The 14,476-nt window shown below is 45.1% G+C and overlaps 1 protein-coding gene across 2 annotated transcripts in view; it reads left to right on the top strand.

Annotated features, from left to right (window-relative positions):
• Positions 1 to 14,476, top strand: part of h6pd (hexose-6-phosphate dehydrogenase (glucose 1-dehydrogenase)) — an 83,432-nt gene that overhangs the window by 23,489 nt on the left and 45,467 nt on the right. For both annotated transcript variants that reach the window (XM_043676173.2, XM_087980290.1), the window contains exons 2-3: positions 623 to 1,283; positions 14,182 to 14,299. In XM_043676173.2, coding sequence (XP_043532108.2) covers positions 651 to 1,283; positions 14,182 to 14,299 — 751 coding nt within the window. In that variant the 5' untranslated portion in view covers positions 623 to 650. The remainder of the gene's footprint in view (positions 1 to 622; positions 1,284 to 14,181; positions 14,300 to 14,476) is intronic.

Here is a 14,476-nt window from a genome sequence, read left to right as displayed (position 1 = left end):
TACACATCCCTGAACACTATGGGCAATTTAGCATGGTGAATTCACCTAACCTACACATCTTCAGTCTGTGAGAGGAAACATACAGAGACACAGGGAGAACGTGCAAACTCCACGCAGACAGTCGCCTGAGGCTGAGAATTGAACCCATGTCCTTGGCGCTGTGAGACAGCAGTGCTAACCACTGAGCCACCGTGCTGCCTTAATGTTTCTGGTTGGATAGAACTCTTCTTCCAAATTGAAGGAAGGTTGAATTGCAAAAGGTGTGACACTTTTGGTGATGGGGGAATGAACAATGAAAGGGAAGCTCAGGGACAGGGCAGGGAGTGGGAGAAATTGTGCGACTGAGATGTCAATGATCGTAAGGCAAAGGAGGTAGCAATGATCGGAGCAAATAGAGTGTCCAGAGGGTATACACTGACTGAGTAAGATCTGCTGAAAACCTCCAGCACTTCAGTTTCTTTTCCAGATTTCCAGTAGCCCCAATATTTTATTTACTGGAGAAATGACATCATTTAAGGTTATTGAGTATTGCTGTCAGGTTTAAAAAAAAACAAAAATAGCCATCTTTTTTTATGTAAACTAGAATCAGACGCCATTTACTTTTTGTCTCTGTTTCTCGAAGGTTCCTGGAGTATATTTAGCCGGATGTAATGATGATTTCGACACGAGTTGTCTATGGACTGCTTCTCTGTGGATTGCTGCATGTGCTCAGTGCAGAATCCAAGTCCCACATTTCTGTTGTCTTAGTTGGGGCCACGGGGGACTTGGCTAAAAAGTACCTGTGGCAGGGTTTGTTTCAGTCGTACAGCAAGCAGGTGGGTGGAACCCACAGCCTCAGTTTTTATGGAGGCACTCGGCTCAGCTCCTCGGAGGCCTCCCCAGTGATGTACGAGATTCTGAAAGGTCTGTCCTGTTTGCCGAATGTCCCATCGGTGAAGTGTGCGCTGCTTAAGGACCAGTTTCTGAAGCTGACCCAGTACCACCAGTTGGACACGCACCAAGACTATTCCGCTCTGAACAAGAAGATCGAGGAGGTGCTGGACCAAGAAGGGCTTCGGGAGGAGGGCCGACTCTTCTACCTTTCCGTTCCCGCTTTCGCCTACGCTGACATCGCCACCAAGATCAACGCCACCTGCAGGCCGCGGGAGGGGTCCTGGCTGCGTGTTGTTCTGGAAAAGCCCTTTGGACACGACCTCCATTCTGCCCAGCAGTTAGCCGAGGAGCTGCGGAAAGTCCTTCGAGAGGAGGAGATGTACAGGATTGATCATTACCTTGGGAAACAGGTGAGTGCAGCTCCTGTTCTCAAACAATGGCCTAGCAAATCCTAAACACCTCGTGGAGCCTCTCTCCTTGGGGTGGGGGAGTCCAGGACTAGAGGGCGTGGGTTTAGGGTGAGAGGGGAAAGATATAAAAGGGACCTACGGGGCAACGTTTTCACACGGAGGGTGGTGTGTGTATGGAATGAGCTGCCAGAGGAAGTGGTGGAGGCTGGTACAATTAAAGCATTTAAAAGGCATCTGGATGGGTATATGAATAGGAAGGGTTGAAAGGGATATGGGCCAAATGCTGGCAAATGGAACTAGATTAGGTTGGGATATCTGGTCTGCATGGATCGAAGGGTCTGTTTCCGTGCTGTACATCTCTATGACTCTGTGACTTATACATTTTTCCTTTGAGTGATTTATGGAACACCACTGTACAACAGCTGTTATGTGACTGGGCTAGCAGATCAGGGACCTGGAGAAATAACACAGAGGTGCAAGTTCAAATCCTATTACAGCAAAAACCTTAATAAGTGAAAAATAAAAAGTTGGTATGTGTAACAGGGACCATGCATCTTTTGGGTCATTGTGAAAAGCAGAATGGTTCATTAACGTCTTTTAGGGAGGAAATTGACCATCCTTCCCCGATCTGGTCTATGTGTGACTCCTCGATTCAGAATAAGATAAGAGACTCTGAATGGGAACCCATTGAAAGTGTGAGCTGCAAGGACTGCACAGGTTCAACAGGATAGCTCATCATCATTTTCTCATGGTCAATAAATTCAGGCCTTGCCAGCAGCACCCCACAGTTCGTCATAGTCTCCCAGTTGTGTGAGGTGGCATAATTCGGCGACATCCTCATTTATCATTGTCAATCATTCTTTGAAGGTGTGTGTTTCCCATCCCAGATTAGTTTCCAATGACTCAGCGGCTTGTGAGGTCACATGGCCCTCGTGTGTCAACTACTCTGGAGTTATCTATAACCAAGCCGGTTAAGTCTAACTCACTCTAAAAGGCTTTAGTCTTCCTAAATGCAATTCAACAACTTCACGACCACTCTCACTAGTGTCAGAGTTTTACTTCCAGATGTTTAAACTGAGTTTGAATTCTCAGCCTGCCACGGTGGGATTTGAGCTCCTATTTTCTGAGTTATTGGTATGTAACCACTATTCCTGAGGTATGCCTACAAATACTGTTCCTTAATTATTACCAAGATGAGTGAAATTTAAATCCCCAGAAGCTTCACGTTATTATATGGTATGGACCGCCACACATTAGGAAGTTCTTTAATGAGCAAGTCTCTCACAGCAGCGAGGACAGTGATGGCAATGCCATTATTGACCTCCTTGGGATTGAGTGACAGGGAAGAAAATGAGCCAAGATTCCTGTTGCTGACAGTAGCTTCGTGCACTTTACTGAGGAGCTGTAGACACATTGCAAAGAGACCTCCCTGTACTTACCAGGCTTAGAAATGATGGACTCTGTAGAGTAGTTTGTTATTTCTTGCTATACAATGGTTGGTAGCCTTATAGTATCTTGCCTACCAAACTGTACTCAGGTTACAGTAACAGGGCTGAGAATTTTGAAAGTCTTCAGTACACGTGTTGTGTCCAATTCCCCTCGGTCGCTTCCATCCAGTGTTCTTGTTGTAATGTGCAGGTATAACATTTCTTTTTTATTCACCTGTGGGATGTGCGCATCCGTGCCAGCCTTTATTACCCATCCCTCGTACCCCTTGAGAAGGTGGAGGTGAACTGTCTTTGTTAACTGCTGTAGACCACATGTTGTAGGTTGACTCACAATGCCCTTAGGGAGGGAATCCCAGGATTTTGACCCAGCGACAATGAAGGGGCGATGATTTATTTCCAAGTTAGGATGGAGAGTGATTTGGAGGGGGTGGTGTTCCCATTTATCTGCTGCCTTGTCCTTCTAGATGGAAGTGGTCGTGGGTTTGGAAGGAGCTGTCTCAGGATTTTTGGTGAATTTCTGCAGTGCATCTTGTAGATAGTACACGCTGCTGCTACTGAGCGTTGGTGGTGGAGGGAGTGGATGTGGTGCCAATGAAACGGGTTGCTTTGTCCTGGATAGTGTCAAACTTCTTGAGTGTTGTTGGAGCTGTACCTATCCAGGCAAGTGGGGAGTATTCCGTCACACTCCTGACTTGTACCTTGGAAATGGTGGACAGCTTCGGGGAGTCAGGAGGGGGAGTTATTTGCTACAGTATTCCTAGCCTCTGACCTGCTCTCATAGTCACTGTTTATGTGGCGAGTCCAGTGTGTTTCAGGTTACTGGTAACCTGCAGGATGTTGATAGTGGGGGATTCATTAATGGTAACACCATTGAATGCCAAGGGGCAGTGGTTGGATTGGTTCTTATTGGAGATCATCATTACCTGGCATTTGTGTGGCACGAATGTTATTTGCCCCACTTATCAGCCTAAGCCTGGCCCAAGCCAGATCTTGCTTGAACATAGACTGCTTCAGTATCCGAGAAGTCACAAATTAGGCAATTATTGGTGAACATCCCCATTTCTTATGATCTTATGATGGAGGGAAGGTCATTGATAAAGAGGCTGAAGACGGTTGGGTCTAGAACACTACCCTGAGGAACTCCTGCAGAAATATCCTGGAGCTGAGGTGACTGACCTCCAACAACCACGACCATCTTCCTATGTGCCAGGTATAACTCCTAACAGCAGAGAGTTTGCCCCCTGATACCCATTGATTCCAGTTTTACTGGGGTTCCTTAATGCCACACTCTGTCAAATGCAGCCTTGATGTCAAGGGCTGTCCCTTTCCCCTCCCCTCTGGAATTCAGCTCTTTCATCCATGTTTGACCCAAGGCTGTAATGAGGTCAGGAGCTGAGTGACCCTGGCAGAACCCAAACTGTGCGTCACTGAGCAGGTTATTGCTGAGCAGGTGCTGCTTGATAGCGCTGTTACTGACACCATCCATCACTTTCCTGATGATGGAGAATAGACTGATTGGGCAGTAATTGGCTGGGTTGAATTTGACCTGGTACAGGACATACCCGGGCAATTCCCCACTTTGTCCGGTAGATGCCAGTGTTATACCTATCTTGGAACTGCTTGGCTAGGTGTGCAGAAAGTTCTGGAACACAGGTCTTCAGTATTATTGCTGGAATGTTGTCAGGGCCCATAGCCTTTGAATATCTCGTGCCTTCAAATGTTTCTTGATATCATGTGAAATGAATTGAATTGGCTGAAGACTGGAATTCTGGGGGCCACTGGATCATCCATTTGGCACTTCTCGCTGAAGATTGCTGCAAATGCTTCATCCTTACCTTTTTACACTAATGTGCTGGGCTCTTCCATCATTGAGGATGGGGATATTTGTGGAATGTCATCCCCCAGGGAGTTGTTTACTTGTCCAGCACCATTCACAGTTGTATATGGCAGTACTGCAGTACTTGGATCTGACCCATTGGTTGCAGGATTGCTTAGCTCTGTCTCTCACTTCCTGCTTATGCTGTTTGGCACGCAAGTAGTCCTGTTTGGTAACTTCACAGGTTGACCCCGTGCTCTTCCTGGCATGCCCTTCTGCACTCTCCACTGAACCAGGGTTGATCTCCTGGCTTGATGGTAATGGTTGAGTGGGGGATATGCCAGGCCATGAGGTTACAGATTGTGCCAGAGTTCAAGGCCCACAGTGCCTCATGGATGCCCAGTCTTGAGTTGCTAGATCCGTTCAAAATCTGTTCCATTTAGCGGGTGATAGTATCACACAACAAGATGGAGATTATTTTCAACGTGAAGGCAAGACTTTGTCTGCAGAAGGACTATGCAATGGCCACTTGGCCACTCTTACTGATACTGTCATGACCAGATGCATCTGCTGCTGGGAGATTGGCAAGGATGAGGTCAAATATGTTTTTCCTTCTTGTTGGCTCCCTCCCCACCTGCCACAGACCCAGTCTAGCAGCTATCTCCTTTAGGACTCAACCAACTCGCTAAGTAATACTGCTGCTGAGCTACTCTTGGTGTGGACATTGAAATCCCCTGCCCAGAGTATATTTTTAGCCCTTGTCATCCACAGTGCTTCCTCCAAGTTGAACAACACTGATTGACCAGCTGAGGGAGGGCGGTACATGGTTATGAGCAAGAGGTTTCCTCGCCCATGTTTAACCTGAAGCCATAAGACTTTGTGGGGTCTGGAGTCAATGTTGAGGACTCCCAGGACAACTAACTCCAGACTGTATCCCACTGTACCACCCCCTTTGCATGTTCTGTCCTGCCAGTGGGACAGAATGTTTCCAGGGATGGTGATGGTGGGGTCAGGGACGTTGTCTGTAAGGTATGATTCGGTATATGACTATGTCAGACTGTTCTTGATTAGTTTGTGAGATGGCTCTCCCTCACAGCCCCTCACTAGTCAGTGAGGAGGATTTTGCTGGGTCAACAGGGCTGTTTCTGCTGTTGTCTATTCCAATGCCTTGGTCAATGTCAGGTGATCCGTCATTTCTTTGTTGAGACTTTGTATTGACTGATAACAGCTGAGTGGTTTGCTAGGCCATTTCAGAGGGCAATTGAGAGTCAACCACATTGCTGTGGGTCTGGAGTCACATGTAGATCAGGTGAGGATGGCAGATTTTCTTCCCTGAAGGGCGTTAATGAACGAGATGGGTTTTTCCAAAAATCGACAATGGTTCATTGTCATCCGATGATTCTTAATTCCAAATATTTTTTATTGAATTCAAATTCCACCATCTACCATGTCAGGATTTGAACCCATGTCCCCAGAACATTTCAGCTGAGTTTCTGGATCAATAGTCCACTGTTGAATGAGCTGCTCGTTCATTGGGACTGAGTCGTTCATTGGCTTATATGACATTCCTCGGTATAAAGTACCCTTTCCAGCTTCTCTGGTAGCCATGGAAACCACGTCACGGAATCACAAGATTGTTATGGCGAAGAGGAGGCCATTCAGCTCAAAGTGCCTTTCAAATGAGCGTCATTACTGAGTACCAATCTTCTGTTTTGCCCCATACTCTTGCACACTATTTCTACCCAAGTAACCATCCAATGTCCTTTTGAATGCCTCAGTTGAACCAGCCTTCACCGCATTTCCAATCAGTGCATTTCTGACTCCAACTACTTGCTGTGTGAAAAGGTTTTTCTCAAATCTCTCTTGCTGTTTTTGTACATTGCTTTAACTCTATGCCGTCTCATTCTTGTCCCATTTATGAGCAGGAACACTCTATGCAGGATTTTGAAAACCTCAATCATGACTTTCTCACCAGGAGAACAATCCCAACTTCTTTAATCTGTCTTCATCGCTGAAGTTTCCCATTCCTGAAACCATTCCTCGAAGGTACTCCTGCATTCCCTCTCTCTCCAATACATTCACATTGTTCCTATAATGTGCCCACAACGGTACACAGTCCTCCAACTGAGGTCTAACAAGTGTCTTATACAACTTCAATGTGACCTTCCTGATCCTGTAATCTATGCCCTATCAATAAAGCCGAGAACACTATGTGCTTTATTAACTGGAGAGTGATGATCTAGTGGTATTATTGCTAGACTATTAATCCAGAAACCCAGGTAATGTTCTCGGGACCTGGGTTCAAATCCTACCATGGTGGAATTTGAATTCAATAAATAAACCTAAATTTTAAGAGTCTAGTGTTAAACATGAAACCACTATCGATTGTTGGAAAATTCCATCTGGTTCACTAATGTCCTTTAGTGATGGAAACTGTTGTCCTTACCTTGTCTGGTCTACATGTGACACCAGACCCACAGCAATGTGGTTGACTCGTAACTGCCCTCTGAGCAATTAGGGATGGGCAATAAAGGCTGGGCTGGCCATGCATGCCCACATCCTGTGAATGAGTTAAAATAAAAACTACTCTCTCCACTTGTCATCTTACCTTCAATGATCTGTCCATATTTACACCCAGGTCACTGTGCTCCTGCAACCCATTTGGAACTGTACCCTCTGTTTTATACGATCATGTCCCTCCAACCAAAGTCTATTACCTCTCATTTTTCTGCATTGAATTTAATTTGCCACTTATCCACCCAGTCAACCAATGTGTCACACTGTCTTCCTCACAGTTTACAGACCTTCCAGGTTTCTTATCCTGCTGTTGGAGCTGATAATCAGTGAGGGAATGAGACTGTAATATTGTCGTTATCGTTTGCTAATGGCCACAAGGGCCATTCCCTCTGAGCTATAATAAACAAGAATTTAACTGCAATTTAGGCTCAGAGACATAAGGTCCAAACAGCAGCATCTGAGTGTAATTCCTCACCTAGTTCTGTTTTGTAAATACGCACAAATATACGGAATAGGAACGGGAACAGGCCATTCGGCCCCTTGAGTCTGCACTGCCATTCAATATAATCATGGCTGACCCAATTGTGACCTCCACTCCACATTCCTACATAACCCCGATAACCTTTCACCCTGCCTTACTTATCAAGAATTTATCTATTGCTGTAAAAATATCAAAAGTTGAGCTTCCACTGCCTTTTGAGGGAGACATTTCCAAAATGAAATGTCACAACATTCAAGACTTTGGTCCCAATTTTCAGAACGAGGCCTATTGTAGATTTTGTGTAGCTTTGGCAATATCGACTTGATGGGTTGAAAAGTCTCTTTTGTACCATGTGACTCCCCACCTTGTGTGAGAAAGAAATTCTGTTCATCTCTGTCTGAAACTGGTGACCTTTTTTATTTTTAAATGGTGACCCTCAGTTTGAGATTCTCCCTCAAGAGGAAACATTATCCCCACATGCACATGCACATTGTTAAGCTGAGTCAGGCTTGTATATGTTACAAGTGCATTAGTTGGGTTTTGGCCCAGTGCAGTGCATTTGTATCAGGGGATAGAGAGCCACCAAGCATCTGCAGTTGACATATCTTTGACATCGGCAAGTATCAATTTCCATCAGTCTGTGGGATCAGTTCCACTGCTATTGTTTTTAATGGATTAGATATTCAATTGAAATTTGTGCTGCTTACCATGAACTTTTGCTTCTTTTAAAAACAAAATTCCCTTCCTAGGTAGTGGAATAAACCGGATCTTGATAATTATAGACACGTATGTTTGCCATCAGATACAGAAAAAACTGTTGTCTGGCATTGTCCAGTACGCGATGGGACTCCCAGCTTAGTTTCAGAATTCCAGCTTGCTGACCTGACTGAATTCAGTGAATCACAGAAATTGTACAACACTGGAGGAGGCCATTTGCCCCATTGTCTGTACTGGCACAGAAAGAGCTATCCAGCCTTTCCCACTGTCCAGCGCTTGCTGTGTAGCTCAGAGAGTTACAGCATCTCCAATGCTTGTCTGAGCTTTATTTAAATCGCATGAGGGGTTCTGCCCTCCACACCCTTGATGCAGCCAGTGCCTGTTACCCTGTTGAATATAAAAGACTTCTCCTCCAGTCCCTCTAATTTCATTGTGTCCCTTAGTTACTGATCCCCCTGCTAAAGGAAATTGCTCCTTCCCAAGCTCTCGGATTTTATTTTTTCTTTCTTGCATATCCAGAAGTGCTCTTACACACAACTGAATGGCTATTTTCCATCACTGAGGCATGTTGACCCTCAGGTTAAACTACCACCAACTTTCTCTGTCTCAAATGAGAGAGCACCACTATGGTGTGGTAAGACTATGGTGACTTTACCTTTTATGCAGATTGCGTTTTCCATCGCCTGTGGTACCTAAAGGTCTCACATAATTCCATACACCTTAATTAATTAAGTTAAATTCTTTGTAGAAATAGAAACTAGAACTAGAAGTTGGCCATTTGGCCCCTCGAGCCTATTCCTCCATTCAATTCTATATCAATGTCATGTTTCCACTTTGACCCTATACCCTTTGATGCCTTGATACAATGGGTAAAGTGATGGATGACTGTTGTCCATACCTAAATTCCCAAAAGGGACTCGAAAAGGGACAGACTTGGATACCTGTTGGAAAAATGAATGTACATAATGAATTAGAGGGCCGATAATTTGTTGGGTGGGTAGTCATAGAGTCATAGAGATGTACAGCATGGAAACAGACCCTTCGGTCCAACCCGTCCATGCCGACCAGATATCCCAACCCAATCTAGTCCCACCTGCCAGCACCCGGCCCTATCCCTCAAAACCCTTCCGATTCATATACCCATCCAAATGCCTCTTGAGTGTTGCAATTGTACCAGCCTCCACCACTTCCTCTGGCAGCTCATTCCATACATGTACCACCCCCTGCGTGAAAAAGTTACCCCTTAGGTCTCTTTTATATCTTTCCCCTCTCACCCTAAACCTATGCCCTCTAGTTCTGGACTCCCCGATCCCAGGGAAAAGACTTTGTCTATTTATCCTATCCATGCCCCTCATGATTTTGTAAACCTCTATAAGGTCACCCTCCGCCTCCGATGCTCCAGGGAAAACAGCTCCAGCCTGTTCAGCCTCTCCCTATAGCTCAGATCCTCCAACCCTGGCAACATCCTTGTAAATCTTTTCTGAACCCTTTCAAGTTTCACAATATCTTTCCAATAGGAAGGAGACCAGAATTGCATGCAATATTCCAACAGTGGCCTAACCAATGTCCTGTACAGCCACAACATGAGCTCCCTACTCCTGTACTCAGTACTCTGACCAATAAAGGAAAGCACACCAAATGCCATCTTCACTATCCTATCTACCTGTGACTCCACTTTCAAGGAGCTATGAACCTGCACTCCAAGGTCTCTTTGTTCAGCAACACTCCCTAGGACCTTACCATTAAGTGTATAAGTCCTGCTAAGACTTGCTTTTTCAAAATGCAGCACCTTGCATTTATCTGAATTAAACTCCATCTGCCACTTCTCAGCCCATTGGCTCATCTGGTCAAGATCCTGTTGTAATCTGAGGTAACCCTTTTTGCTTTCCACTACACCTCCAATTTTGGTGTCATCTGCCAACTTACTAACTGTACCTCTTATGGTCGCATCCAAATCATTTATGTAAATGACAAAAAGTAGAGGGCCCACCATCGATCCTTGTGGCACTCCACTGGTCACAGGCCTCCAATCTGAAAAACAACCCTCCACCACCACTCTCTGTCTTCTACCTTTGAGCCAGTTCTGTATCCAAATGGCTAGTTCTCCCTGTATTCCATGAGATCTAACCTTGCTAATCAGTCTCCAATGTGGAACCTTGTCAAACGCTTTACTGAAGTCCACATCTACTGCTCTGCCCTCATCAATCCTCTTTGAATTCAAATCTCTGAACAGATGGATAATTAGTTTTTGTTGAGCAAGGGTATTAAGGAATATGAGCCAAAGGCAGATATATGGAGTCAGCCATGATCTCATTGAACGGTGGTACAGGCTGGAGGGGCTGAATATGTTCTTCCTGGATGGTTGTTGTTAAAAATGGTCTCCACATTGATGCTGTTGCAGTTCATTTTGTTTGTTAACAGTTCAAATGAGGCATTGACAGAAACATTTTAACATTGTTGAATGCAGAAACGAAATGCACAGGAGCTATTGATTTAAAAATCAATGGGTTACTGCCAATTTTAAACAACTTGGGGGAAATGAGCATGTGTCTGGGCGATGTCCTTTAATGTCGACAAATATATGATATGAGACAAATGAAGCCCAGACACATTTATACACTACAAAGACACACGCTTTTAAGGTAAGATATCGAGAGATAGAGCTGGAAGTAATTATTGATCAGTTTTTGCACACAAGCAATCTATGATTCTTCTACACAGGGTGAATACTCGTGTTGTAGAATGTACAGAGAGAACCAAGAGACAGTACTCCTAGAACATTCTGGTGCATCTGCCCAGTTAACTTTGGCCTTTGTGCATGGTGAAGGATATTGAAGCGCTGAAGCCGGTAGTTAGGAAGGCAACCCGCATGACAGCTGAATCTTGGAGCTGTTATTTATGAGGATAAGAAGCAAGAATTATTATCCAACAAGAGTTACTGAGGACTGGAAGTTTTAACAGTGAAAGAGCGAATGGACTCAGTTTGGTTCTTGGAGTTGAGTAGGATTGAAAGATGGTGGAATTCAGAAGATGCAATCTGCATTAAAGGTAAAGTCACCATAGTCTTACCACAGCTGAAAATGTGTTGCTGGAACAGCGCAGCAGGTCAGGCAGCATCCAGGGAACAGGAGAATCGACGAAGGGCGTATGCCCGAAACGTCGATTCTCCTGTTCCCTGGATGCTGCCTGACCTGCTGCGCTGTTCCAGCAACACGTTTTCAGCTCTGATCTCCAGCATCTGCAGACCTCACTTTCTCCCCATAGTCTTACCATACCATAGCGGTGCTCTCTCATTAGAGAGGGAACGTTTGTGGTGGTTTAACCTGAGGGTCAACATGCCTCAGGCAAGGGGAGAGGTTGAGAAGGGGAATTCTTCATAGCATCCTCAACCAGTGTGGGAATTGAACGCATGCTGTTCGTTTCATGCTGCATTGCAAACCCAGCCATCCAGCCAACTGAGCTAACCAAGCCCCACAAACTGAATTACCCACCAGTGAGGAGCTCTCTTTCATAGAGTTATGGGCGTTGACATTAGACTTTCTCAACATGTGGTCAGTAGGGTATTGATACCCCCCTCAGGAGTGGAGTAGTGGGTATGAGTGATGGGCACATTTCTAGTTGGGCAGAATCAGTTGCCTGTCACTGTGATCTGGCGGAGTCTGAGTTGATGACCTGTCAGAGGGCAGTGAGGAGTTTCCTGGATGGGTGACAGGCCAGAGTTAAACAGATGAGTCTCTTCTTCTCCTCTTTGTGGCTCAAAGGTTTCACAAATCGGCTTCACTATGGTCAGGGCAAAATGTGATTGTGATGAAATCTCCGTTCCTTTAGATTCATGGAGATGGACAGCACGGAAACAGACTCTTCAGTCAACTCGTTAGCACCGACCAGACATCCCAATCTGACTGATACCCATTTGCCAGCACCCGGCCCATATCCCTCCAAACCCTTCCTATTCATATACCCATCCAGACGCCTTTTAAATGTTGTAATTGCACCAGCCTCCACCACTTCCTCTGGCAGCTCGTTCCATACACAAACCACCCTCTGTGTGAAAAAAATTACCTTTCAAATCTTTCCCCTCTCACCCTAAACCTGTGCCCTCTATTTTTGAACTCCCCTATCCGAGGAAAAAGTCCTTGGCTATTCACACTATCCATGTCTCTTATGATTTTATAAACCTATGTAAGGTCACCCCATAGCCTCCAGGGAGAAAGCCCCAGCCTACTCAGCGTCTCCCTATAGCTCAAACCCTCCAGTCCCAGCAACATCCTTATAAATCTTTTCTGCACCCTCTCAAATTTCACAACATCCATCCTCGAGCAGGGAGACCAGAATTGTACATCAATATTCCAAAGTTTTGCATTTCCTTTAGCAGTGTGTAATGAGAGCTCTGATTGAGAAAACAATTGAGTAACCATTTCAAAATCTGGATGAAGAAATGCTGAAAGTGTGCCTGAACGGCTGACAAATGAATGTAGAACTGGACTTTATAGTTTAAGACGCACACTTCGTTACCACAGTGGCTCAGCAACCATATGCTCTGTCTTTCAAACTAGTGATCTATAAGATTAGGGAAGATTCTCAGTTCGTTGATTTCAGGCAGGACAGTAATATCAAAGAGTTAGTCTATGGGCAAGAACATTGAACAGTCCAGCTCAGAAACAGGGCCTTTGGCCCACACACTGACCATGATACCATTCCAAACTAATCCCAGCTACCTACATGTGGTCTGTATCCTTCAATTTCCTGCCTGTTTGTGTGACTGTCTAAAGGCATCTTAAATGTTGCTGTCATATCTGCTTCTACCCCCTTCCCTGGCAGTGTGTTCCAGGCACCTACCACCCTCTGTGTAAGAAAACCGGCCTTGGACATCTGCTTTAAACTTTCCCCCTCTCACTGTAAGCCTAGTACAGTATTTGACATTTCCACTTGGCCGAAAGACTCTGACTATCGCCCTATCCATGCTTCTCCTCACTTCGTCAGGTCACCTGTCAGCCTGCAGTCCACCCTCTGCTTATAACTGAAATACTCCAATCCAGGCAACACCCCGGTAAACCTCTTTTACACCCTCTCCTAAGCCTCCACATCCTTCCGATAGGGTGGGGACCAAAACAACTCTCAGTACTGTAAATATGGCCGAAATAAAGTTTTATACAGCTGCAACATGAAGAGCTTATGCTCGAAACGTTGACTCTCCTGCTCCTTGGATGCTGCCTGACCGGCTGCTCCACACTTTTTGACTCTGATCTCCAGCATCTGCAGTCCTCACTTCCTCCTCCTTTATACTCAATGCCCCAACCGATGAAGACAATCATGCTGTGCGCTTTCTTTACCTCAACAAATCCACTTGTGTTGCCACTTGCAGGGAGCTATGGACATGCATTCCAAGATCCCTCTGTCTATCAATGCTCCTGAGGAGCCTGCCATTTACTGTCTACTTTCCTCTTGCGTTTGACCTCCCAAAAAGTGTAGCCTCACATTTGTCCAGATTAAACTCCACCTTGGTTCATAACAATGACTCCAATAAGAAAAAGTGTGCATGATGGCTTACCTGCAGTGCCTCAATTCCCTCCACCACTGATGCTCAGTAGCAGCAGTGTGTATTATCTACACTTCAGAAGTTCCCCAAGGCTCTTTCCACAGCACTTTCCAAACCTATGACCTCTACCACCTGGTACAACAGCTGTCACAGACTGCAATTTCCCCTGCTCATCACACAGCTTCCCATACAAAACTATATTGTTATTCCTGCACTATCACTGGATCAAAATCCTGGAGTTAAGAGCTTCTTTCTCCATTGACCACACTGGGCAGAATGCCATGTATTCAGTGAGTGGCAGAACTGTAGAATAGGAAGTGGGTGGCATATACGTCTCTACATTTCTCCTCATGATCTTTTTCTCCGAATCATGGTTTCAGGCGATTGCCCATATTTTGCCATTCCGACATGACAATCAGCATTCCTTGAATCCCATTTGGAACCAGCATCACATTGAAAGAGTGGAAATCGTCATGAAGGAGACTGTGGATTCTAAAGGTAAGGATAATGCCTGAGCAAGAAGTTATGGTGGCTCCGAAACAAATAAACATATGTCGATTCAGGAGTTCTCAATATCACGCCAAATATTTTGGGGACAGTAATTTGTAAAAATGAAGCTACTTTCTTTTTAAGAGTTAGATTACCTACAGTATGGAAACAGGCTCTTTGGCCCAA

The sequence above is a fragment of the Chiloscyllium plagiosum genome, unplaced genomic scaffold (assembly GCF_037043375.1).
Source record: "Chiloscyllium plagiosum isolate Xiang-an unplaced genomic scaffold, Cpla_swu_hap1 HiC_scaffold_37, whole genome shotgun sequence".
Classification (NCBI taxonomy): Eukaryota; Metazoa; Chordata; class Chondrichthyes; order Orectolobiformes; family Hemiscylliidae; genus Chiloscyllium; species Chiloscyllium plagiosum.
The sequence above is the reverse complement of the archived record's forward strand: the minus strand, read 5'-3'. Positions and strand labels throughout refer to the sequence as shown.